Source organism: Heloderma suspectum, chromosome 1 (genome assembly GCF_057233095.1).
Source record: "Heloderma suspectum isolate Gila_16-S chromosome 1, 16-S_ref, whole genome shotgun sequence".
Classification (NCBI taxonomy): Eukaryota; Metazoa; Chordata; class Lepidosauria; order Squamata; family Helodermatidae; genus Heloderma; species Heloderma suspectum.
The window spans coordinates 84495363-84523104 of NC_139458.1; the positions used below are offsets into that span (position 1 = coordinate 84495363).

A 27742-nucleotide genomic window follows, 5' to 3' on the forward strand; every position below is an offset into this window, starting at 1 on the left:
ATGGTTTGGTCTGCCCCAGTGATTGCTCTGGGGGCTGCCTTGGGGGCCGCTACCAGCCTCCTCGCCTTATGCGGTCTCGCCCGCTTGTGCCAATGCAAGCGAGCGGGGAAGGCGTCCTCAGGCAAGGGACAAGAGCGGGACGCCGAGAGCGCCCAGCCCAGCGTGCTGCAGGCAGTCCAGCAGGTAAAAGAGCCCGCTGTTTCCGCTCTGCTCTCCTCCCGGAGATGCAGCAGCTCCAGCAGGTCAGGATCACATCAGGGTCTCATCGCATCCTGATGTGATCGGATGTGCTTTATCGCGCCCCTCGATGTTTGCGGGATTTCAGGGTGCAGCGTGACGCCCTGGGCAGGGAGGAGGGCCGAAGGGGGTGTGAGGAGGGGGCTCGGGTGGCCTGTGGGATCGCAAAGCGACAGCCGGCTTTTGTCTTCCCGGAGAGGAAGGCGGGGATGACAGAGATGCAGCCACCCCACGGACAGTCTGGCCGGGTGGGCCAGATCCATTTGCATGCAGCCGAAGCCCGGGCGCCCGGCAGAGACGGGGTCAGAATAACTGACCGGGTCTGAATGTTTTATGAGGCTCAGTGATCTGTCCCTGCATGCATCAATGTGCATATGCTTGCGCTACACAGGGGAAAGCCTTCGATGTCCCTATCCAGCATATTATGGATATGTGTGTGTTTCTCTCTCTCTCTCTCTCTCTCTCTCTCTCTGTATGTGTATCTATCTGCCTGCCTGCCTGCCTGCCTGCCTATCTATATCTCATGCCGACCGTACACATTTGGTGAAATTTTAAGATAAGGCATCCACACCTGGCTTGCAATAGAAATCTCATGAAGACAAATGTAACGACAGCTACAGAAAATCTACTGCTGCACTGTAATGTGAACTTTTCTTGAGTGTCCGTAATACAAGTTTAGCTATTGCCAGACCTTCTTGAGTCATCTCAGGGTTTGACCATACAAGAGGTGCACAACCTAAGGCTTGGGGGCTGCATGAGCTCCCTGCCAGGATCCCCTGGCTGTTCCACCACTGCCAAATTCCACCCCCCCACACACACACACCAATTTCCACATAAACTGTACTCTTCACTCCCTCTTCCAGAGATCCTGATACAGATTGCTCTTTCTCTGTCATTGCTAGGAGCAAGGAAAGATCAATCTGTATCAGGATCGCTGGCATTTGTGTGCATGTACATCTGTGTGTGCTCCCAAGCCAGCATCACACACGGCCCTCAGAGCCGAAAAGGTTGCGCACCCCTGGATAATAGTGGAAGCAAGATTACCATATCAGCTGTGACCAGGAATGGGGAAGGCCCATCAGGCAGAGGCTGGGAGCTGGGAATTGAAGGACCAGGCTCAAATTCCATCCTGGCCATCAACTTGCTGAATGGGTCCAGGCAAATGACCCTCCCTTGGCCTCAAATGCTGATCCAGAAAATGGGTCTTCATGGCCTATTATACAGGTTGTTGTATTTATTTGTTTGTTTAGAAAAGCATTTTTATACTGCTTTTTGGCCTCCCAAAGTGAATTACAAAACAGAACAAAATAAAATAAAACATCAGACAACAAAAATGAAAACTAAGACCTTAAAAACCATACAGGAGCAGAGTTAAAACCTCCAGTCATTCTTCACACATGATCCTGGAAGATATCAAATATACATAATGCTGAAGAATTCATTATAAAATTATGGGATTATGCTGTAGTGGTTAAGCTGTCTAGCTATACAGAGCACAAGAAAACAGACAAAAATGGAATAATTATATCATTAATGGGTCACCATTCATTGCCTTCCATAAATCTATCCTAGTTGCAATATTGCTTAGAAATGTGATGAAGCCTTTTTCCTTTTCCCCGTAAATGTAGTCCATGTAAACATTTTTCCCCTTTTGTAGTTTGGATTATTTATTCACTTTGATCTTGTTGTGAAGACAGTTTCTGATCTGTCTGCTTTAAAAATGACAACAACTTTCAGTCATATATTAAAAACCATTCAAAGACAAGTAGAATAAGAATGTTTTCACTGCTTGCATAAACACCATCAGGTAGGGGGCTAGTCTTCTCTCCTTCAGAAAGGAACTCCATAACCAGGGTGCTGCCACAGAAAAGGCCTTGTCTCATTTTCCCACCAGCCAAACCTCATTTGGTGGTAGGACATACAACAGGGCCTCCAAAGATAATCTCAACCTATGGGTAGGTTCATATGGGAGGAGGTAGTCTTTCAGAGCCATAAGCAGTTTAGGGCAGGAGTCCCCAACTCTTTTGGACCCGTGGGCACATTTGAGAATTTGACACCATGCTGTGGGCACCACCACAAAATGTCTAAGCAGTGGAGTGCCGCTTTGGCCTTTACCTGTTGTGTCTGTGGATCTTAGGCTGCATCTCATTCAGCAAAAACTTTTGTTTTGTGTCTATTGGACACTGCAATATCTCTTTAATAATTTGGCTAATTGCTGGCAGTGCAGTACAGCAAATGCTTCTTTAAACATATGTTTGGCAATGTCTAGTAATTGCTTCTTTTGGGGAGGAGGTTATTACACAGATAAATTTTGTACTGGAACAGTCTTTAATACTCATTGATGTACACACTGTTCTAAATTATTTGCCTGATTTGTGGAAATTAACAAATGGTCTGTGTAAATGGATTCTCTGCACCCCTTTTACAGCTAAAAGACTGATATTACAACATTGGAAGGATAAACATTCACCTCTTATAATGCAATGGATTGAAGACTGTACAATGCTTTCAATATTTGAACGGGTGGCATATAGACCCCCACCTTCAAATGGATACTTATTTGGATATTTGGTCCACTTTTGTTGAAACCCATGTATAACTACTAAAACATTGTATGCATTTCATACAAATCCATGTAAGTATATAAAAAAATGGAAAACATACAAAAATATATTTTTAATTTTTTTAAAAAATGTGTGCTCACGGACACCGTGTTGGGTACCCCTGGTTTAGGGCTTTATAGTAAGCACCTAGACTTGGACCTGGAAACATACTGGAAAGACTGATCTAAAAAAACGCACACCAGAGAGACATCTGGCTGCAGCATTATGCACCAGTTGGAGTCTTCAAACACTTTTAAATGGCAGTCCCATGAACTGCATGCTGCAGTAAACGAATTAGGAAGCAACCAATGCATACATCGCTGTGGCAAGATCTGCCTTGGTCAGACCTGCTTTAGAAATCAATAACGATTATGATAATAATAACAACAATAACTCATATATTTAGCTATTCTGGCTTGAATCTGTATTGGGAACTTTTCTTTCCTTATAAGAGCCAAAGTGACATTTATGTCTGAATAATGGAATGCTTGAACTCACCCTCAGTTGGCTATGAACTTTTTTTTTGCCACATGTGAGGTGTGGTGGTTAAAATGATATATTGCCTCTGTTAGTCTGTTGGCAAAACTGTTAACTGTGTTGCTGTCCACCAGCATCTGATAGCACCTTCCGTTCTTCCCAATGCCTTTTTTCACCAGGTATCCTCTGAATGTAGAGCAAGGTTAGGGTGCAGAGAGGCCACATACCAATCATACCATTGTATAAGATTAGCCTAGTTGAAATCCAGTTAAGAGGCGATTTCCAGTGGCAGGGCTGGGAAGGACAGCTCTCACTGAGTCCTCAGAAGCTGCTGCCACTTGGAGGAGACAGGACTAGTTCAGTGGACCGCTGTCTGCTTGCATGAGTTGTTCCGCCTATAATTTCACACGCTTTAAGCAGTTTAACTTTCTGCCAGAGTGCGACGATTGCAATTCAGCATTTTTCATGTGCAAAGTGCTTTACGGTTCTAATTTCAATTATTTCATGCAGCCTTGCAGCCAGTGGAGGCTGGGGCCTCCGATGTCAGTGGAGTGGTGAATCCACTTCGGGTTTCAGTCAGAACCCTAAAGAGTTCTCACTGGAACCGGAGCAGATGCACTGCCCCACTGACACTGGAGCCCCCAGCCTCCACTGCTTGCACCACCATCACTGCGCTGCAGGGCATTCCTGAAAGGCCCATGATGACCCGTTCTCACTTCTAAATGGAATCAGGCAAACATCAGGAGCACCACTTCTTCTGACTAACCCCTAACCCCTGTGTTGAGCTTGAAGTGAATAATGCCCGTTCTTTGCATGTTTACTCAGAAGCAAGTCCACTGACTTCGGTAGGGCTTGCTCCCCAAAGGTGTGCATAGCCAAATCTAAATACAGCATTGATCACTTTATATATGACACTAGTTTTGCTAGTTTCACAGATCCCATATATCAGGGGTAGGGAATGTGCAACTCCCATCTTCCCCACCATTGGCTATGTTGGCTGGGGCTGATGGGAGTTGGAGGCCAACAACATTTGGAGAGTATACATCCCTGCCGCCACCATATATACTCTTGATTTTACTCCTTGCGTTTGTGTTGACGTTGGGTAGCATCAAATCTCTATCTCTGAGGTTAGATCGGTGGTGGCTGTTTCACACATGCAAGTCAATACCTGATGTTACAATCAACAACAAAGGGAAATGCATGTGTGAATCAGCACTGCAATTGCATGATTAAAGCACCATAGAAGGTGGGAAATATCCTTAGATAACTTGCCTGTCTAATTCTGAAATTTGCTTCTGCTTTCAAAACTAAAAAGGCTTCTCTTGCCAGGAACAAACCTTCCTTTCCAAATGTCTGTTTTAGAAGACATGCGTATGTGTTCCAAATCTGAGCCTTAAATGGGTTTGTTTGTGTGGGAAGTGTATTTTATCCAGATCCATTTATATCAGTTGCTTAGCACAAATACTCCATTATAGTTGTTGTCCATCAGTGGAAAAGGAACGACATTTGGAACACATGTACTGAAACTTGTCAATATCGTGAAATTATGATACTGTCAAAGGGGTGGGAACGGGGAAGCTAGACTATGTTTTCATGCATAATGGTAATGTTGTTTATGAGTACTACAAGAAATGTCATGGATTCCTAAAGGAATCTGAAATAATAAATGCAGTTTGTTTAGATTTTTTAAAAAATCTGTCTACCTAACACAAATGCATTTTGCATTTGTATTTTTATTTTGAAATGGGCATGACTTACAATGGGAATCTTCTACCCTAAGACAGCTGATGTTTGTTCAGCCTAGCAACCAGTCCACTGCAATTTTCTTTCTTTTTTTTACCAATGCCAGAGAAGAAAGCAAAAGGGTTATTAAAGCCTTGGTGCTTAACAGGTTTCTCCGTATTTCTGTGCTTTTTGTACAAATCATTTCATTTAAGAAATGATGGTTGCATTTCCATTTACAACGGAGGTGGGGCTCTTGTTTAAATCATCAGCTGCCACAGTCTGAGAAGCAGAGCTGGTAGTATTCACAACAAACAGAAGCAGATGCAATGAGAGAAGGAACGGATTGGGCCCCGCTGTGCTTACCTATGACTCCTTTGGGGCTGTCACTTGTCATGTCATGAGGTATTGCCTGGTGGAGTGTCTGGCTTTTGGCAAGAAATGATGGCTATAGGAACAGCTCATATTTATATAGAGTTCTTCAGTTCAAAATGATCTCACAGTTACATGTATGATACAAATCTGCTATGATGCAACCATCCAGAAACACATTGACTTCTCTATGGCCAAAAACATCCATTTGGGCACTGGTGATTATATTTGTGTAAAGACAATGATGCACAACAGTGATAAGATTTTGTCCTTTTATAGCAGTTCCCCTCCCTCCAAATCTTAAGCAAGTAGGAAGGCCCTTTTAAAAAATTATATTTGGTCCACTCTAAAGCTAACCAAATGTGGCCCCAAAGGTTAAAAATAAATAAATCTGAATCTGCCTTGTGCCAAGTCACATTATTTGTCCATCTAGCCCAGTCTTGTCTACTCCAGGGGTGGGCAATTTGTGGCCCTCTAGATGTTTTGGCCTACATCTCCCACCTTCCCTCACCATTGGCTACTGGGCGCCGTTGGCCAAATCATCTGGAGGGCCACAAGTTGCCCACTCCTGGTCTACTCTGACTGGCACTGACTCTCTAGGGCAGGGGTGCATAACTTGTAGCCCTTGACTGTTCTCTATACAGCCCCCAAAGCCAGCAGAATCCTACCCACTTTCCTCTGCAGTCCAGCTGATCAGCCCCCCAGCCAACACTGGATGCAGCTCTTGCTGCTAAAAAGGTTGTGCACCCCTGCTCTAGGTTCTCAGGCAGAGTTCTTCCTCATTACCTGCTACTACTTGACCCATTTTAATTAGAGATGCAGGGAATTGAACCTGGGACCACGTGCATGCCAAGGATGTGCTCTGCTACTAGGTTATGGCCCTTCATGACCCCTTCACATGAGAAGCACATCTGCTCATATTTATTATGGCATGGAACATTTTATTGCCTGTGGGTATCTGTGATTGCTGAACATGCTCTCTCTCTCTCTCTCTCTCTCTCTCTCTCTCTATATATATATATATATATATATATAATCACAGTCAGTGTAATGGCATACACACACCACCTAAATACTTGTGTACTGGGGCTAGGACTATTACATATGAATAGCTGATCTGTTGCCTCAATTCAATGACTCATAGGATTGATTGCTAGAGTAACAGACACCCCCACCCCCGAGTCCACAGCATACTAGCAGATGGACTGTCCTCATACAATCCTGTGTCAGGTCTCTTGGGAAGGTGGAATCAATAGTCTATTATTGTTTGCTTTCATTCTGGGATGCTCTCAGTTTGTGAGTCTTGCAAGAAGCAGCGTGGTAATAAAACACAACATTATGTTATTCATCTGGCATGACTGTATGACAGGGGAGGCTGTTGGCTCTGATGTCAGGTTGTGTGTGAATCTGCTCTGGGTTTCAGTCAGAACCAGTCAGAACTCAGTCAGTCAGAAGGTGCTTCACATCTTGTCTAACTCCTTTAGAGTTCTGGCTGATTCTGACTGAAACCCAGAGCAGGTTGGCCGCCCCGCTGACATTGGAGTCACCAGCCTCCACTGCTCTAGGCAGTGCCTTAGGAGTGAAGAAGTTCCCAGTAGACATGCAGAGCGGCCCTCAAATGACCTGTCTCCAGTGAATGTTTCCTCTGGGGCACTGTCTCCATGTATTATTAACAGGACAGAAAGAAACTAATGAAAAACATTTATTACAGTTCAGAAGATGTTGTCATTCTCTCAGTTTAAGCTTGAAAGAGAACAGCAAGGCCGTAGCAGTTTGTGGGCTCGGTTTTCCCCTGCGTAGCATAACTGTAGTGAAAGAGCTCAGTTCCTGTTTGGTCTTGTCACAACGAATGTTTTGTAAACATGGGAACAAATTGATTAGAGTTCGTAGAAGTTCCTGCTCAAAACTGGGATGGTTTGGGGTGATCAGCTTTAGCCATGGGTTCTTAGGGTATCAGGTGGACTGCCCAATGGAAATACACCCTTCTTTCTGTCCATTCTGTATGAGAGCCCTCCCTAGCCTGGTCTGGCAGATGCAGTACAGGACATAAAGGCAATTGGGATATCTCTCCACATGGCTTCTAAGCCGTGTAACAGAGAGGGCATCTCTACATTAAGGAAAACCCCCACACCCCTACCAGGCTTTCTTCTTCTGGAGTCTTTCCATGTTCACTACAGACTCCTTTAGATGGTGAACAGTGGTGACCACATCATTTGTAACTGAAAACCTCCCCGCTCAGCAATGCTCCATAAGGTTCAATGAAGCAGCACCATCTTGTGGCTGTATGATAGCACAATGCCAACTTTATACACTAGGGATATCCTGTGATATCCCGCAATAATTTTAAATAGTGAATTATTTCTGATCTTTTTAAAAGCAAGATTACCGCGGGAAGGTGTGGGAGATGTCCTGAAAGTTGACAATGTTGTGTAAAGGACCAGCAAACTTCCGTGAGTGGCCATGCATGAGCATGCAATAAATCACTTGTGTGGAGAAGCCCATAGTCAAACTACACTTTACTTTCATTGCATATTGTGTAACTGAGCCTATTATTTTTTATTTGAGAATAAGTGTGCATGGCCCCAATTTGGATTGGGATTAGCATGCACTGGGATGGGACCTTTAAACCTTCCCCCCATTTGATTCTTGAAATTCTGCCCCCTTCCCCACACATGGGGATTTTTTAAAAGGTGGGTGGGAAGCCTCCATTGACTCCAACTGACTTATTTTTTTAATCCCCATGTGAGGGTAGGCAGAATTTTGGGAATCAAACAGGTATGGGGGGAAGGTTTAATACTCCTCTGCCAGTGTGCACTGGTTCTGATCCAAATTGGGGCCACGCACACTTACTCTCACATAAAAAAGCAAGAAATGGGTCTAGCTACACACTATGTAATTAACGTAATGTGTACTTTGACCTAGAAAGAAGGGCGAAAAAGGGGAGGAAAGGATCTTAGAAGAAACCCCCAGCAAGAATTGGGAGTATGGGAGGACTAATTAACAATAGGAGTGGGTAAATTAAAAACAAACTGCATTGATTTCTGAAATATGGTGGATTGTGTGAGTGATGTATCAGCCCATATTCACTGATGAGGAAATATACCCTTTGCTGTGATTAATTCTAATTTAATATGATAAGAATAGTGTATGGGGATCTTAATTTTCAGTTCAATGTTGAGAAGACAGCAGAACCTGTACAGCCCAGGACAATCCTAAAGTTTCCCCATATCTATGGCCCAAAGCCTGTAGTGACCTCCTCGGAAATTGTTAACTATGCCGACTACACCTTGAAGTCAACGAAAGAGCCAAGAAAAGGGAAACCTGGATCTCTGGATGAGAAAAGGATGAACATACAAGTCAATGAAGAGTTATTTCTTCTCCCTCAAAATGGTGAGCACCTTGACAAATCACATATGGTTGCTTTGCTTCCAGTTCAAATTTGTGACCACACTGAGTTTCTTCTTTGTGGCTAAGGATCCCAGTGAAATGATCAAATGGCAACTTATTGGGCTTAGCACAATATATGTGTAGTACAGCAGTGCAAAAGTGTGAGGCATCAAACCTTAAATCAATAGTAAATCTGGATTATTGTAACTTCAAGCAAATTATCGATGTAATTCATATCTGGCAACATTTCATCCTGATTGTTCAGCCCCCCTATTGATCCCTTCTCCCCCCAGCCATCCTCTTAACAGCACAATTTATTCTTGAGACAATACCGTTCATTCAGTCTTCTGGGGGATTTTCCAGCACGGTTAGTGAAGCTTATACACATAAGATCATAATAAGACCCCTGCTGGATCAGACCAAGGGTCCATCTAGTCCAGCATTTGGTTCACGCAGTGGCCAGCCAGCTGTCTATGGTTTTCTATGGTTTACAGAAACATTTATTTCTAAGCTGAACAGTTATTTTGCACTAAGTTTTTTTCCAGCTTCTGGGGGGGCACAGAACCCTGTGCCCACTCCAGGTTTCTGAAGGCCCATGGGCAAGGAACCCTCAGTGGGCCCCCTCCCTCAGTGAGTCTACCTTCTCTCCAGCATTGTCACCAGCTGCTATTGCTCCTCATCCTTTTTTCCGCCATTGCTACCACTTGCTTGCCTGCCCAGCAGAGCCAGTGAACACGTAGGCAGTGGCATTTACTGCTCCTCCTTCTCACCACCACTGTTGTCTGAGCCAGACTGAGAGCTGCAATAGTGGAGAGGAGGAGCAAGTCCAGGGGTCTCTAGTCTTTTGGCCCCTCCTAGGGTGTGGGCCCTTAGCAGGTGCCCAGCCATGACTATTCTTGGCACTGGCCTTGACAGTGCCATTGCTCCAGCTAATGGAATCTCAGTGATGAAACAATACAGAGAATAATACATGTTTCAGAAAGGACTGGGAGAAGATCAGATTTAGATATAAGTGTAGAGAAAACAATAGGACCAGAGCCTTACATGTAAAACAAATGTTGATGACTCAATATGGTGTAGTAAATCTCTGAATATTTGTTACTCAACCATTTTTTTAATGGATTAAATCTATTGCATAAGCAAACCTCCGCTCACACAACGATGCTTCCTTTTGCTCTCTTCCATCCTGCAACCCCCATGTGTACCCCAAATCTGCTCAAGAGGGTCCCCAATGAGGGGCTGCATGGGGGGGCTGCATGGGGGAAGGGAAATCCATTCTGCCAGTGGTTTCCATTCCACTGGTGGACAGCTAGCATTGGATCCAACCCAATAAATACAAATCCATATAAAATGTAGGGCATGAAATCATTTTCTGGGAGCATAAGAAGTATGAATGTGACTGGCTGATACTACACAACTAATGATGAGAAGAGAAATTGTAGTGGAGGAGTTTGCCTCAAAATTCAGTCTTGAAAAGTGGATGTGAAATCGGTGGAGGAAGAACTGAGAGCAAAGGGCGAAATTCAGTATTGCTTCCATCTGCGCAATGGGACTTTTGCTTCCTTTCATCTTTCTCTTTGCCCTCCAATCTGCTTTGGAGCTTCCACAAGTATCTGGAACAGATTTTGAGGGTGCAGAGGGGATGCAGACGGAGGGGGACCTGCCACCTCCCTGTTCTATTGATGGAAGCTGCCATGTTGGAGTTAACTGGGTACCACCAAAAAGAATTACCATTGGCTCAGCAAGGATTGGGAAAAATTACAAGTGGTCCTAAACCAGGTTGATGGATTGTCAAAATTTTGGTAAACTGGCTAAGTACTCCATTAGAAATGTCTCTCTCTCTTTTTAGAAATAGCATTTTTAAAAGTTGAATTGCAAACCTAAGACTTCTACACAGCCTAAAAGTTCTTAATTTTATTTTGCATTTTTTATTACATGGTTTTCAAATTTTGTTCTGGGGACATCCCAGAGAACTTACTATTAATGGGTGATATAAAATGCTGCAAATAAAATAAAGTCTTGGATAGATCCAAAGCAGAGATCATGGTACTAATAACAGAAATACTGAACCAATGATATGGGCAGACCAAAACAATAGTGTCTGTATTAAAGATGGGACACCAAGGCAGTTTTATGTAATGGTATCAATGTTGAAAAATTAAACAGTATAGCTAAATGATGCATTTGGCTGGTATGAGAGGCACTCCCTTATTGACACATTTGTATGAGATTCAGGTGGAATGAAGGATGTGTGTGTCACTGAGCGTCTGAGTCCTGAGATTGCTGCCGGCTGCAACCAGGTCCCAGAACTTCGCTATTCTCTTGGCTACAACCGACAGAAAGATGCATTGTGTGTTGCTTTTCTTGAAGGTAAGGAAAGTCTGTATCTCTGCATGTTATCAGCCTTAGTAACTTTTCACATGAAAGCCGCCAAATACTATGAACAACAACAACAATAATTCTCTGTCAAGTGTAAATCTATCTTCTCACAGATAGGAGTAGTAATCAGATATATAATGAATTTAGTATTACCATCTTATTTTATACACAAAATGCCTCCAAGGCATATAATTAAAGTGCTCTTCTTATAGATGGCAAGCAGAAGCTGAGATGTAATGATCCTCATCAAATAAACCATGGTTTACTGGACCAGAATGAGTTGTGTGCCCATGCATCCTCCCCCCTTTCCCCTTTCTCCTAGCAAACCTAGCTTTCGCAAAGGTTTTATAGTTTCTTAAACCATAGTTGCCTATGATGTCTGAACTGGGAAAGTCTGATTTAAGGGCTACCTACAAACCAGGATATCAAACCAGGAAGCCCTTAAACCACAATTTCCTAGTTCAGACCAGACAACCTAGGAAACTGGAGAAAATGCACAGGAACACAACTCATTCCTGGTCCAATAAACCATGGTTAACTGGACTGGGATTGTTAGACCTGAACTGGGCCGGCCGGTTCAAAGCTCATCTGGGATTTTAATTCTGAACTCAGGATTTCAAGGTTCACGTCTAACACAGTTCACTGGACTATACTCTGTCCATCGCTTTCGCCCTGGCAGTGACATTCCAAACCACCATACAAGGTCAGGGACGTGAATACCACAAATTGCCAGCAATTACTGCAAGCATTTTCTAAAACTGCCCATGATGCTTGAATAAAGAGAAGTTTATTTTTTCCCATTTAAAACAAAACGTTGACTTAGAAAATTGCCATGTTTCCTTGAAAGTACTTTGGTATTGGATTTTTGTGAACTATGCAGACAGTTTTGGCTATTGGGTGATATAGAAACAAAATAGATTGATTTAAAAACAACCTTTATTCCTTCCTTTCTTTCTTTCTTTCTTTCTTTCTTTCTTTCTTTCTTTCTTTCTTTCCTGGTTCTACAGTTATGTATGGAACCACAACCGGAGACCAAAACAACAGCTGTGATTGCTACATTCTAGGCAGTTTGGTGAGCAAGTCTGGCACTACCGAAGCCCAGACTGTTTTGAAGAAGCAGCAGCCCCATATTGTCTGGGAGGAAGCTCTGCTGCTTCCAGTCAAGGAGGAGGAGCTACCAGAGGGGATGCTGACGCTCACCTTGAGGAACTGTGACAAGTTCTCTAGGCACAGCATTGTTGGGGAAATTAAGCCAAATCTGGCCCGTGTTGGGGAGCCGTATGGAACAGTGCAGTGTGAGAAGATGAAAACCCTTGACAAGGTATCCTACCCTACCCTACCCTACCCTACCCTACCCTACCCTACCCTACCCTACCGTACCCTACCAATACAGTGAGATGTCACTGACACAAGCTATACTCTCTGGGTGGGGTGAAGTATGCTGTGTATAGATGACACTGAACCAAAACAGGGACACCGTTTGAGGACTTTTGAGTCCTGAGCCTGTTTTACTCCACAGGCACAATTGGAAGTTTGTTCTTGGATCCTTTGACAGGACATCGTTACCAATAGATATTTCCATTAGGCTATGAAAAGATGGTTGAGTGTTTACGGTTGTAAAGTGGATGCTCGATAGAGCTCAAACATTGGGTTACTGTAATTAATTATTACAAGCTTATTAGCCATTGCCAGCTCCACTTATGTGAAAGATGTGTAAAGGGCTTTTAATGTGTAAAGGGCTTTATTTATTGCATTATATACTCCTCAATATCCAAAGTTCTCTGGGTGGCTCACAAAATCTGACTGTCATCTTAGAAAGAGTGACAATAAGAATTAAAGAGATCAGCTTGGCAGTTCTTATAAACCCACTTCCTTTGCCTGCTGGGCTACTCTGGCCATTTTCCATATTGCAGTCTGCTTGCTTGTTGTCACACACCAGCAACACCCTATTCTGTGAGTGAAAGAGAAAGCAGGTGAACTAGTGTGCCCCTAGTCCTTTTTTCCCTTAAGAACATAAGATGAGCCATGCTGGATCAGACCAAGGGTCCATCTAGTCCAGCATCCTAATCACACAGTGGCCAACCAGATGCCCCAATGGGAAGCTCACAAGTAGGACATGAGTGCAACAGCACCCTCCCACCCATGTTCCCCAACAACTGGCATACAGGGGCATACTGCCTCTGATACTGGATGTAGCATATAGCCATCTGGATTAGTAGCCATGGATTGCCTTATCCTCCATGAATTTGTCCAATCCCTTTTTTAAAGTCATCCCTTTCCTTCCTGCCACCTTTTCTGCTGCCATCAGGTGGAAATCGTTTTTCCTTCCTCTGGCTGCCTCCACCAAACTAGCCTTAAAACTCTCTGGCTCTCAGGTACCTCCTTTAAGTAATGTGAGAGTTGGCTATTGGACATGAGGACAAAAGAAAAGCTACCACAAGGATTCAAATATCAATGTTTAAAAGTTTACTGAGGAAAAATTTAAAAACGATTAAAAAAAACCCCTGAATGGATACGTTCCCCCATCTCTATACACACTGTGCACGCATGCAGGCATGCGCACACACACATATCAAACCCATAGAGCTTGTACTGCTCCATGGTATACCCCAGAGCTGAGAGCGATTAAACAAAATAGGAGACGGCTTGAGTACAGATGGAGAAGAACTCCTAGTGGGTGCAGTCAAACCCTGGTGTGTGCCTATGGTAAGGTATACTCAGGGGCAGTGAGGGTGGCAAAGAAACAACATTTCACTGCCTCCATTCAATCATCCATATGCCGCCCAGTGGAGCTTTTCAGGGTTCTTCATGGTCTATTACATGCTGGCCCTAAGGAGACTGTAGACCCATCTGAGGCCCACTGTAATTCCTTTGCTAGGCACTTCCAGGATAAAATCTCTTGCATCTGGCAGGACTTAGACTCCAGTCTTACAGCAGATGTGAGGTGTCCAGAGCACAGCCTTGTCCAGTTTTCTTGGATGAGTTTTAGTTGGTACAGCTCGAGGATGTTGACAAGGTGCTTGGACTGGTTCATACAACCACTTCCATATTGGATCCTTGCCCCTCTTGGCTTATAAAAACTGGCAGGGAAGGAACAACTGGCTGGACAGGGAGGTGATAAATGCCTTCTTGTGAGAGGGAGTGGTCCCAGGCCGCCTCAAAGAGGTGGTGGTGAGACTACTCCTAAAGAAACCCTCCCTGGACCCGGAAAATCTTAATAATTTTAGGCCAGTGGCAAATGTTCCTTTTCTGAGCAAGGTTTTTGAGTGGGTAGTTGCCAACCAACTCTAAAACTCTTGGATGAGACTGACTATCTAGAACCATTTCAGTCGCAGTTCAGGCTGGGTTTTGGCATGGAAACAGCCTTGGTCGCGCTGTATGATGACCTATGTCGGGAGTGTGACCTTATTGATTCTCCTTGATCTCTCAGTGGCTTTGAAAACCACTGACCATGGTATACTTCTGGGGTGATTGTCTGAGTTGGGAGTGGGAGGCATTGCATTGCAGTAGTTTCGCTCCTATTTGGATGGTTGGCTCCAGAAGGTGGTACTTGGGGGATATTGCTCGGCCCTATGGATTCTCCAGTATGGGGTTCCACATGGGTCAGTCTTGACCTCCATGTTATTCAGCATCTACACGATACCATTGAGCATGGTCATCTGGAATTATGGAGTGCGCTGTCATCAGTACACTGATGACACACAGCTCTATTTCTCCTTTTCATCTTCTTCAGGTGAGGCTGTGGATGTGCTAAATTGGTGCCTGGCTGTGACAATGGCCTGGATGTAGGGATGTCAGAGAATTCTGCCACGGATCTCGGTGAGGCCAAATGCCAGTGCATTTGGCCCCCCGAACTCCATGGCGGAACGGCCTGCCCCCCCTGCTCCCCTGCGGATCCCCCCCAGGACGAGACTTACCTGGGGCGGATTTTCCGGGCGGCGGCGGCTGCAGCGGCGGCTGGTCTTCCAACCGGATGCCGCCCCCGCCATTTCCAGTCTTGTTAAAAAAAAAAAAAAAAGACGTGATAGGCTACGTAAAGATTTACGTAGCCTATCATGGCTGGGTTAAAAAAAAAACAAAAAACGACGTGATAGGCTACGTAAAGATTTACTATCATGGCTGGGTGGGTTTAAAAAAACAAACAAACAAACCCGCGTATGCAAATAGCGGCGGCTACAGCCGCCACCATTTGCGTTCCTTCTTTTTGGCCGTCTGAATCTATGTAAACATTTACGTAGACTATGATGGTGAAAATAAAGGGGAACGCAAATAGCGTAGCGGGCGCTATTTGCGTCCCTTTTTGATTCGCCGTTTTAGCCTACGTAAAGATTTATGTAGGCTAAAATGGAGAATCAAAAAGGGATGCAAATAGCGCCCGCTACGCCATTTGCGTTCCCCTTTATTTTCGCCGTCATAGTCTACGTAAATATTTACGCAGATTCAGATGGCCAAAAAGAAGGAATGCAAATGGCGGCAGCCGTAGCCGCCGCCATTTGCATACGCGGGGTTTTTTTTCTTTTTCACAGAGCCCTCCGCGGCTAGAAATCCGGCTGCAGACGGCTCTGGGCTGGGCTGGGCTGGGCCTGGCCGGCTGCTCCGCGGAGCTGCCGTGGAGCACAGCCAGCCATCGAGGATTTCGGGGGGGAGGAACGGATCGCCTCCCCCCCATCCAGGATTCCGGGGGGAGGGACGGAACGCCTCCCCCCCCCATCAACATAATCCGCGAAAGGTAAGTCACTTTCATACATCCCTAACTGGATGAGAGCTAATAAACTGAAACTTAATCCAGACAAGACTGAGATGCTGTTGGTGGGTGGTTCTTCTGACCAGATGGAGGGTCCCCAACCTGTTGTGGATGGAGTTGCACTCCCCCTGCAGGAGCAGGTTCTTGGGGGTCCTCTTGGATCTTTGTCATTTGAGACTCAGGTGGCCTCAGTGGCACTACCAACTTTGGTTGGTGGCCCAGTTATGCCCCTCTCCCAGGACAGGGATAGCCTGGCTTCAGTTGTCTATGCTCTGGTAACCCCAAGTTAAATTATTGCAATGTGCTCTACATGGGGCTGCCTTTGAAGATGGTTCAGAAGCTGCAGCTTGTGCAAAATGCAGCATCCAGACTGATAACAGGGACCAGAAGGTCTGAACATATAAGACCGATTCTGGACTGCTTGCATTGGCTGCTTATTTGCTTCTGAGCCCAATTCAAAGTGGTGGTTTTGACCTATAAAGCCCTACACAGCTCGGGACCACAGTACCTGACAGAACACCTTTCCTGGCATGAACTGACCCGTACACTATGCTCTGCTTCTAAGGCCCTTCTCTGGGAGCTTCCTCTGAGGGAGGCTCGGAGGGTGGCAACAAGGGAGAGGGCCTTTTCAGTGATGGCTCCCCATTTATGGAACAATCTCCCTGATGAGGCCTGCCTGGCACCAACATTGTCATCTTTTGGTGCCAGGTTAAAACTGCCCTCATCTTTCAGGCATTTGGCAGCGTATAATGAGTCTTCTGATTGACTCTGGCTGATTGTTTTAAATTGTTTTAGATATATATTGTTGTGTGTGTTATTTGTTTATGTCATTATGTGAATAGTTTTTATATTTTATATAATGTATTTTAATAGTTTTTAATTCTGTGAACCACCCAGGGAGCTTCGGCTATGGGGCAATATAGAAATATATTGAATGAATGAATAAATGAATAAATGAATGAATGAATGAATGAATATGAGCAATAGGTTAATAAAAGAACCAGGGATAAACACATCCAGCTAACCTAACTAGACTGTGTGCCTATTTTATCAAGGTTCCTTATCCAACCAATATCATACTGTCAAAGGTCCAGACAGTACTTGCTCAGCCAGTTCCAGCAGCTCTGACTCTTTCTGGCTCTTTCTTGGTGTATCTCTGTTTCTGCCTGTTGTTTCTGCCTTACGCTTTTTATCTTAAAATTAGTTATTTTCCTTCTGCAACTCCAACCAAGCAGGATTCATGTTCACCTTTATTCTAAATTCCTTTTCCTAAGCTCTTCCTCTGACCTTCATGTGAGCCTCCTGAAAAGCTTCTCCTCTTCCTCCTCCTCCTCTTCTTCCTCTGAAGACATCCTGGCATTTAAAACTTTTGACTTAAGCCTTCTGCAGATCTTTAGCTTCCTGAGCAGACATCCTGACTCCTATATGCTAACTAAACTTTTTGACCTTTTGGCTGAAACTGAGCAGCCCCCCCTCCCCGGATTTAAACCCCATAATATTAAAAAAAAGAAAAAAAGCCAAGCCAAATAAAAAAAAGGAAGAGCATTCTGCCCCTTCATACTTGTCCATGCTCCTTTCTTTTTTTTCCTTCCACCATGCTTATCCCCAGCAGAGAATGAAGGCTTGGGGAGACAGCCAGGATAAGTGTCAGGGTTCTCTTCACAGTCCCGGGAAACAGCACACAGCCATGGCTGTATGCTGCCTCTCCTGCCCACAAGACGGGAGAGCCACCTTAGAGTGGTTACAGTGTCAGACTAGGACTGAGGAGACCCAGGTTCAAATCCCTTCTTATCCATGAGCTCACTGGGTAGGAACATGGGAAACTGCCTTATATGACTCAGACTATTGGTCTATCTAACCCAGTATTGTTGACTCTGACTGGCAGAGGCTCTCCAGGGCTTCAGATGGTTTTTTCCTGTCCTACCTGGAGATTTCAGGGATTGAATCTGGGACCTTCTGCATACAAAGCAGGGGCTCTGCCACTGAGCCCCTACCCCATGGTAACCATGGGCCAATCATTCTTTCTCCATTTAAACTACCTCACAGAGTTGTTGTGAAGCTAAAATGGGCAGTGGGAGAACCATGTATGCTTCCTTAAGTTTGCTGGAGGAAAGGCGGGAAAGAAAGGTAATGAATAGTGAAAAAAATAAAAATAAATAGGCCATAGGTGGCATACATGGATCTCCTCCCATGTTGTCCCCTGTGAAGTAGGTTAGAGACTGAGAGACAGTGAGTGGCCCAAGGTTATCCAGTGAGCTTCATGACTGAGTGGAGATATATATAGATATATAGATATAGATATAGATATAGATATAGATATAGATATAGATACACACACACACATACATACATACATACATATACACACACACAATATATATATAAATGTAATGAATAAAATAAATAAAAAAGCTTGGAGCAGCAGCATGGCATGGATCTATAGTAGCTCCAGGCTGCTTTTTCCAGCCTGGCAAAAGAGTGTTGGGAATGGCCCCAATGAGGTGCTGCCACTTGCCTAGTCATCCTGGATCAGTTGCTCCCCAACATGAGAGAGAGATCTAGCAGGTTGCTCATAGCACCCCTAAAGCAGATGTCCCCCGGTCAATTTAGCAGATGGCCTCCAGGAACATCTAACACCAAGAATGCCAAGAAACTGCCTGTTCATCGTTAGTACAGGAGATAGTATCCAATTATATCTCAACGCCGACTGCCATGTTTCTCGTGCTCTTGGCCGCCCACGCCATGGCGGCAAGGCAGACATTCTTCTTCAAACCTGAAAGGAGCAGGTTAACCGACTCTGAATTGTGTGCCCCCGTTTCTTGCTGCAGAAGATATGCAAAGAAAGCTAGGCTTGCGTCATTGGGGACCTTGGAGAGGCAGCCATTACACAGCAAGCTTCAACAGACGTCCTCTTGAATCATTAATCAAGAGCTGGGGTAGGAGAGAGCAAGAGGGAGATGATCAGAGAGGGAGAGGGAGGGGCAGGAGAGAGAGAGTGACTGTGAGAGAGAGAGAGAGAGAGAGGCACTGTTTTTGTCAGCACGGTTTTAAGAACTGGCTTGTTAGGCTTTGTTTAAAGCCTTATACGTCCTTGAAGCAGCGTGACTGAAAAAATGCCGGATCTGCCTTCTTCGTCATTCTCCTGTAGGAGTCTCGAGGTGAGCTCATAGCTGACCCAGTAAAGCCATTGAGTAGAGCTGGGCTGGTTCAGAGCAATACCCACTGCATCGTTAAAAAATGCAGGCATGGCAAAAGCATGAGGTTCCTCCTGTATTTCTTCCTGCTGGATTATATTCCTGCAGCTGGTACAGAACACGGTGGCTCACCTGATTAAAGGCAGCCGCCGGCGAGATCACATCACTCCAGTACTGAAGGAGTTGCACTGGTTACCAGTTGTTTTCCGGGCCAAATTCAAGGTGTTGGTTTTGACCTTTACAACCCTATATGGTTCTGGTCCAGCCTATCTTAAGGAGCGCCTCCAGCAACACCAGACAGGCCGCTTAACAAGATCAGCCTCGGATGGCCTTCTCTCTGTCCCATCAGCCAGGACAGCTAGACTGGTGGGGACGAGGGAGAGGGCCTTTTCTGTGGTGGCCCCCACTCTGTGGAACTCCCTCCCTAGGGAACTCTGCCATGCCCCCTCTTTAATGAGCTTCCGCCATGCATTAAAAACATGGTTGTTCAGGCAGGCATTTGGGGTGGGTTAGGGTATTTTAGAAAACGTTTTTATTGTAGAATTTTATTGTTTTAAACTGTTTTATTATATGCTGTACATCGCCCAGAGTGGCTGGGTGACCAGCCAGATGGGCGATTAATAAATTTAATAAATTAAAAAAATAAGTATATAAATAAATCAATAAAAGGGTAGTATTGTGCCATCCCCTCCAAATGCTCTTCTCACTTGTCACGAACGTGGCTCACAGATGGCCATGGCTGGAGTCTTGTTAGTCTCACTGACATCGCTCAGAGGCAGCTCCACCAGAAGCAACTGCCTCAGCAAGCAGCTTCTGGATGCCTTTGAGGCAGTAGAATGGGAGGTGGATCGATCTGACCCTGCTCTACAGAGGACCATCCTCTCTTTGAAGGGCTGCCCAGTCCAAGTCTGGTTGAACGATGAATAGCCATAAGAATGGGGAGCAGGGGCTTGGAAGTTGCCCGCCCAGAGTCAGTTCTGGCACAGCAGAGCGAGCAGGCAGGCACACAGGTCAGCTGGTCACAGTCTCCCCCACTGTGATGAGCAGGGCCGACATCAAAGGTAGGCATGGTTGGGCCCCTGCCGAAGACTCACACCCCAGCAGGGGCCCCCTGAGCCCCCTGGACTTGCTCCTCCTCTTCATCATTGCAAACTGCTTGTTCCCTTGTCTTTTTCTCTGGCCCAGAAAATGGTTCCTCCTCCAGTGAGAAGGAGGAGGAGGAACAGGCAGTGCCACAGCCTACTTGCTCCCTGGCACTCTGCCTGTCAAGCAAGCAGGTGGTAGCACTGATGAGATACAGGATGAGGAGCAGTAGCGGCTGGTGACAATGCTGATGGGAAGGGGGACTCCCTGAGGGCGGGGGCCCACTGAGGGCGTCTTGCCCAAGGGCCCTCAGAAACCTGGAGCTGGCACTGATGGTGAGATGCATTCTTTTAAAATCAGAGTCATTGTTTCTAAACGTGCATCTCTACATATCAATGAGCACATGCCAATTTTAGTCAGGTCGTTACGCTCTGTTGTCCTCTCTTTTGAAGATGTGTTAAGTGGCCACCCTGCCCCATGGTACACAATCCACCAGAAGATTTCCCTGCTCAAGCTCTATCAGAATGAATGGGAGTTGCAGAAGAGCACATACAGAAGAGTACGCAGGAGAACTTAATGGCGGGTGGGGTGCTTTGAGCAATGGTCTTTCCCACCGACTTTGTCTCTCCATATCATTCTACTGGTCCTTCCGCAGCGGTGGTGTAACGGAGCCAGGGTGGCACTTTTTTCTTAGCAGGGACACTGCTGTCATCTGCCAGCCCCTTCCCCTTCTCAGATTTTCCTGTTCCTTCTGAGATTAGCTGCAATTCTTACAGTAGCTGGGTGGGGAATGAATTTTCCCAGCAAAAAAGTGTTGCTCCTGTTGTCACGCAAAGTCTTTGGGGGAGGCTTGGCCTTAAATGGGCAATTACAAAAGACCTGCTGTTGGTGGAGATGAAAACTGCTATGGATCAACATGGCTGCCTGCATTCTGGGGACATGGCTCTGGGGACTGTCATGCTGGACACCTGCACTTTGACACTGACCGCTAGGCCCCTGTTCAGCATGTTCACTTGAGAGCAAGTCCTACTGAACTCACTGAGGGAACTTACTTCTGATTATTCATGCACAGGATTGCATTGTTAATATTTGATTCTCTCTTCTCCTTCCCATTCTGACAAAGAAGAAGAAGAAGAAGAAGAAGAAGAAGAAGAAGAAGAAGAAGAGGTCAGCTCAGGGCATCTTTCAAACCTTTGGCTCTCGTAGTCTGGCTCTTACTTTACTCAGCATAAAAACAAAAAATAGCCTCATGTGCAATAAATCATTGAAGAGAAGCCTCTTCCATCTCCTGCTATAACAAAAGAGCTTCCCCTTGCAAAGTGAGGCTCTCTAGGCAACTGCCGAGAGGCAATATTTCTTATGCAAGCTATACAGGTTTGGGGAAGATGGATGTGTCAACAGCGTTCAGAACTCTTGCTGAAGATGTGAAAAGCCTCAACACTGAACGTTCATTTTGAGTATCCCGGCTAGGCTTTTAAAAAAATGTGTGAAGTAGGAGTTATTCCAGGCGGATCAGGTTGGCAGCCACGATTTTGAAGAGAACGCATCTACTCTCTCAGAGGATGAAACATGACTGTCCGCATCTGTACCATCCAGCCAAGTGAAACAAAAAAACTGTTCTGAAATATTTATAGCTTTCTGAATGTGGACAGCAAGTCGCAACCTTGGATAAAACATCCTCTGTTCAAAAGATTCATTTTTACACATGGGGGCAGTTTGAAGGAGAAGTCAGATAATTCAACTTGCCCTTGAAGTTCATTCACTGGATACAAATGTTCATTCTAGTCTTCATTGTACCGCCACCCCACCCCCAAAACAATGACAATCTACAGTGGAACTAGACATAACAGAAGACATGGGCCTGCTGCTGAAAACAGCATCCCTGCTGCTGGTTTCATGACCCAAACTCAACATGTGATAGGACGTTGTCATGCAGTGAGTTTCCATGCCCCCACAAGCAGCAGCCAATAACATGGAGAGGGCAGGGGGATGTTTCACATGGTCACTTTCACTCTATGATAGTGGGCAGAGAGGACAGCTAGATATGGGGAAGCCATATCTGCAGCAGCCTTGTGCCTTCCATAGGCCAAGTTTGCACCTAACAAGAAGCCAACATGGGTGAATTTCCCTGTGGGGCTTCTCACTGAGGCAGCCACTGCCATTTTAAATATTCAGGGCATGGTGGCGGTGCGCTGTAGCTTCTTGTTATGTGTGAACCTGACAAGGGTGGGTTATTGGGGTGGTGGACAAGCCGCCCATAACCCTAACACAATCGATGGGTTCTGTGTCAACCACTGCAACAACCCACCCTTGCTGGGTTTTCACGTAAGGAGAAGCCATTGCAGCAGGGACTTGGATAGTCAAACTGGCACCTGCGGGCACTGGAACCCACCATGGCTAGTGAGCCACAGTGGGCTGCAGTGATCGAGTGAATCAGGTCAGTATATCTACTTCTGCCCTTAAGGTAAAAAAAAAAAAAATGAGAATCCATCTTATTCCTATGTGGGAATTACAGGGAGGGGTCCTGTCCCTGTGTCCTCTGAGATGATTGGTATTTTCAAAGAAAAGTTCACTTGTTGAACATTTCAGAGATCATTCTGATGTAGTCAGGAACACAACCACCATGGAATCAATTTTGATGAGGACAGTATAGAAATATTCTAAATAAAATAAACAAGCACTAAGAATGGGACCTGTAACAAAATGTTGCAGTGTGGAGTACTGCTGTTTGGAGTCCAAACCTGCCAGCCATGGCCTTTTCCATGATGCTCCATTCCATTCCTCCTCGCCTTCCGAATTCCATTCTTTCTCTAGGAGAAGACACCAGGTCTTCTGTGGCCCCTGATCATCCTTTATTCTCATTGGGATGTTTGGGGGTGGGATGTTTGGGGGTGGGGGGTTCCTTAGAGGGGTTTTCCCCCCCAAAGTTTTTTCATATTTATGCAAACCTTGGGGTTCCCCCAACCCTGCTGATACCTCCCTCTTCTGCATGCATCGTGCCATTTTGGAGAATGAGTTCACTATTAGTATATTGAATTACTGAAGTAAATAACTGTATTCCCTCATTTTATTTTATTTTGCTGTTTCTTTTGCGATTCCTCTACCTTTGGGGATCCATATGGACTCTACATTAAGAACATAGTGTACATTAAGAGGAGCCGTGCTGGATCAGACCAAGGTCCATTTTGTCCGGTGTTCTGTTCACACAGTGGTAGAGAGTCAGACAAAATGAGAGGGAGAGGGAGAGGGAGAGAATCTCTTCTCGATCATCCCAGAGTGCAGGATGTGGAATAATGGGCTCAAGTTACAGGAAGCCAGATTCCGGCTGAACATCAGGAAAATCTTCCTGACTAATAGAGCAATACGACAATGGAACCAATGACCTAGGGAGGTAGTGGGCTCTCCCACACTGGAGGTATTCAAGACGAGGCTGGACAGCCATCTGTCAGGGATGCTTTGATTTGGATTCCTGCATTGATCAGGGAGTTGGACTCAGTGGCCTTGTAGGCCCCTTCCAACCCCACTATTCTATGATTCTATGAATATGCAAAACAGGTCAGAAGTCCACAAGGTCAATTACTAAAGGGCAAGAGAGATTTAAAAATAATCAATAGCACTATGTGATTATTCAGAAGGTCTGCTACAGTTCCAAGAAGCTGAAGAAATTGCCTACGTAGAAATTTCTAGGTAGGAACCTAAAGCAAGGGCACAACTAGAGATTCAAGTTTTTTTAAAAAAACATTTACTGTAAGTGATCATGTATTGTTATAAGTATATAAGTAGGCCAGTTCAGTCTAATCTCATGCCAACTCCTGAGGCATCCTGTTTCTTCCTTACTAACATGGGCAAATGATTCAATTTAGACTGAATTTCCTAATCAAAGGGGTAAGCCAAAAGGTGTGGCCAAGATTTTTTCTTTTTGTTATTCCATTCATTTTTGTTATTCAAGACTTAATTCAGTTTGTTATTAATCTGTTACAATTACATTCACTTCCATTTCTTTCCTTTTACTGTGTGTGTGTGTTTTTCTGCCACCTGTGACAATGATGGTGATAGCAGCAGAGTTTTGCCAGCCACCTCCTGGAAGCTGCCACGTTTATTTTTCTCTAATGCCTCAGATGGTGCACCATGTCCGGTCGTTCTGAGGGAAAATGTGGTGGACCTCACTGGTAGTTGCCATTTCCCCCAGAGAATACCAAAGAACAATGGAATATCTGGGGATTCTGGGAAATTAAATGGCAGCTGTCAGCCTGAATGAGTGAAAAATGGGTATGAATGGGGATAAGGAAAGTATCCATTCTTTAGTCGCACCATTTGTTTTGTACTGAATGAAAGTTGAATTGAATGGTCCCCATTCATAACTAAATGAATGTACACCCTTAGAAGCTACTAACTGCTTGATCGTGTGAATCAGTTTAAGCTTTGGCAACATGAACATGCCCCTGTGCTTGGCTTACTTGCCCCAAAGACTTCCTCCTCTCTCTTTTTGTTCTCAGCGCTAGGTAGCCGCATGTTATGGTTGCCATGCAGATGCTACTTTTAGTTGCTATCATCACAGCGAGGAGATGAGTGATCCTTTTATGCTAATGCTACTACCGTAATTCTAACCGCTCACATAACACAGTGATCAGCTAGCAATAGCGCAGAGGGTGATATTTCACTGGAAGAGTATGGTTCATTAAGAATAAAATAAAATGGTGCCATGACAACAGCAATGGAGGCTGGTGGCTCCAATGTCAGTAAGGCAGTGAATCTGCTCTGGGTTTCAGTCAGAACCAGTCAGAACTCTAAAGGAGCTCTCCAAGATGCTTCCACTGCCCCACTGACACTCTAGAAATGCTATTTCCGCCCCACCCCCTAGAACTGTTCGGTGTCTCCTTTGCATGGTCAAAAGTAGAAAACGCACCATACATTTCTTTCTTATTTGCCTCATTAAATTACAGGACCCAGATGCAGGTTACGGAGAAGTTCTCCTTTCGATCAGCTATCTGCCTGCAGCAAACCGCCTGCTTGTGGTGCTCATAAAAGCCAAGAATCTCCATTCCAAACAGCTGAAAGAGCTCCTTGGGAAGGGTGAGTGAGAAAGAGGGGTATGTTGATGGGATGCAACCAAACAGAACATTTTGATTTTCTTTTATGCCATGTGTAGTCTATATTTAATTAGATAGTATAAGGATGTGTGTATGCTGTGAAACAGAATGTCCCTTCAGTCAAGAACTCATCAGGCAACCTTAGGCAAGCCACTGTGTCTGAGATGATGATGATGATGATTATAAAAAATAATAATAATCAACTGCAGTGTGAGAAGGAAGAAGAAGCATAGGAGACAGGCGCAGGCAAAGGGAACACCAGGGCATGGCCTAGTTGGACTGTCCCCTCTGGCAGATGAGGGGGGAAGTAAAGCCATTCCACTAGCCCTGCTGGCAGTCGACTTAATTCTTTTTCTTTTTCCCACCTCATCCCTTTTTCCTTGTGTGTTGTGTCTTTTTAGATTGTAAGCCTCCGGGCAAAGATTGTCTTTTTTGCAGATTGAATGTAAGGGACTTTGGGAGCCGTTTTTGGCTGAGTGGGATAAAAATACTTTAAATAAATCAGTCAATAAAGGAAGAATATTGCTTTACTTCCCAGTAGTGCTTCTACGGATGTAGATGAAGTCCTGATGTAGTGATGGACTGGAGGTAGCTGGCACTGATTGGTGGTGCCCTCCTTAGCTTTTCCCAGCACCAATCAGCTGGGCAGCAGGGAGGGGAGCGGAGGTTTAAACCTCCCCATCACTGCATGTAACTGTGGGTGGAGTGTGTGTCTGGGTGTGCGGAAACAGTGTGTATGTGAGAGGGGCAGTGAGGGGGGAAGCAGAGTTGTGTTTGTGCATGTGAATAGGAGGTGAGGGGGATGACAGCCCTGGCCACGCCCACTGCCAGCCCAGGACCCACCCTCTCTGCCTTTGGCCACCAGTGGCATGCGGCCCCCGCCACACCATCCATTGCTGCCTGCATCCCTTAGGGGCAAAAAAGATTGCCCATCCCTGTTCTATCTGGATGCTAGAAATGATTCATCTTATGCCTCTCGTTAAAGCTGCTTGGCTGCTGAGCTTCGGCCAACATCGGGATTTGTAAGCATGAGGATCAAAGCAGAGTGAATCAGATGCTGGATGACAAACTTTTCAAAGCAGGAATCTCAAGTGGGCTATGGTGTACGATGGGGGATGTGTGTGGGTGTGGACACAACTTCAGTAAATCTCATGAATAAATGCATATATTGCAGATATTGTAGAAGGATGTCATGGTCAATGTCAGAAACTCAGGGCCAAGCGAGATGGGATGGGTCCATCGTTCACGATTCCTGCATGAAGCATTGGGTGTGTCCTGCTTTAAAGCAGGGGGGGGCAGAACCTCAGGTCTGGAGGCAACATTCAGCCCTCCAGGGGTCTCAGTTTGGCCATCTGGGGTTCCCCATATGACCATGTGCCTTCCCCGGGCTCCACCCCCTTTCCTCCAACAACTGATTCCTGACTTTTGTACAGTTCAGAAGGGGCATTTCTAAAAGGTGGAAATGCCTTTCCTAAGGTTTCTTTACTGGCAGTAAGACCTTTAAGCTACACTATGCTGATATTTTTATATTTTGGGGCCCACCCTTTTTGCCTTTGGCCTCACCCACCACTGGCCCCCAAGAGCATCTCAAAAATGGGATTTGGTCCTTAGGCAGAAAGAGGTTGCACACCCCTGCTTTAAAACTTCTCCATCCCAGGCCTTTCCTCACCTCAACTGACTGTTTCAGCCTGGTTTTTTTCTTTTCTGTTTCCAGCTCTTGTATCAGAAGGGTAATGGACTAGGGCAGTCTTCCCCAACCGGGTGCCCCCCCAACAGATGTTTGGGACGAGAGCCCCATCATCCTTGGCCACTGGCCATACTGGTTGGGGCCAATGGGAGTTGTAGCCCAAAATATCTGAAGCCAAGTTAGGGAAGGCTGGACTATGGAGAGGAAAAGCATCAGAAGAAGTTTAGTGCAGCACTCCTTTCCCATGTGCTCCTTAGACCTCCATCTTGTGTTAAGTGCATAGATGGGGCAGATACATGAAAACATCTGTTGTCTACAACACCAGTGGTGGCCCTCGGTGTCTGTCCCTCGGTGACTGCTGACATTTACCAGCAACTTTTACTATTTTAAGAGCCCAAGGGGAAATGTCAGAGAATGCCGACATCTGAATGATCGGATTTTATTTTACCCCTGTCCCTGCAGATATATCTGTCAAAGTGACTCTGAAGCACCAGTCCCTGAAACTGAAAAAGAAGCAGACAAAGCGAGCAAAACACAAGATCAACCCTGTCTGGAACGAGATGATCATGTTTGAGGTGCCCCATGATCTGCTCTGTGCCTCCAGTGTGGAGCTGGAGATGCTGAGCCAGGATGGTGATGGGCGGAACCACTTACTGGGCCAGTGCAGCCTCGGCCTGCAAGCCACTGGCACAGAGAGGAACCACTGGGAGGAGATGCTGAGGAACCCCAGGAGGCAGATTGCTATGTGGCACCAACTTCACATGTAG

The 27742-nt window shown here is 45.4% G+C and overlaps 1 protein-coding gene across 2 annotated transcripts; it reads left to right on the top strand.

The window, feature by feature from the left end:
• On the top strand, window positions 1-27742 carry SYT13 (synaptotagmin 13). 2 transcript variants are annotated; one of them, XM_084827784.1, is made up of 7 exons: window positions 1-183; window positions 8579-8801; window positions 11034-11168; window positions 11911-11922; window positions 12209-12498; window positions 25142-25271; window positions 27438-27742. In XM_084827784.1, exons 1-7 carry the CDS (start codon window positions 1-3, stop codon window positions 27740-27742), a joined length of 1278 nt encoding a protein of 425 aa, XP_084683910.1. The 2 variants fall into 2 exon arrangements, with proteins under 2 accessions (XP_084683910.1, XP_084683902.1); XM_084827776.1 differs by lacking the exon at window positions 11911-11922 and having other exon boundaries at window positions 12185-12498.

Coding starts and splice junctions, on each gene's coding strand:
- SYT13 (XM_084827776.1), top strand. CDS start 1: ATGGTTTGGTCTGCCCCAGTGATTGCTCTGGGGGCTGCCTTGGGGGCC. Junction 8,802..11,033: donor ATTTCTTCTCCCTCAAAATG/GTGAGCACCTTG, acceptor TATGAGATTCAG/GTGGAATGAAGGATGTGTGT. Junction 12,499..25,141: donor AGATGAAAACCCTTGACAAG/GTATCCTACCCT, acceptor ATTAAATTACAG/GACCCAGATGCAGGTTACGG.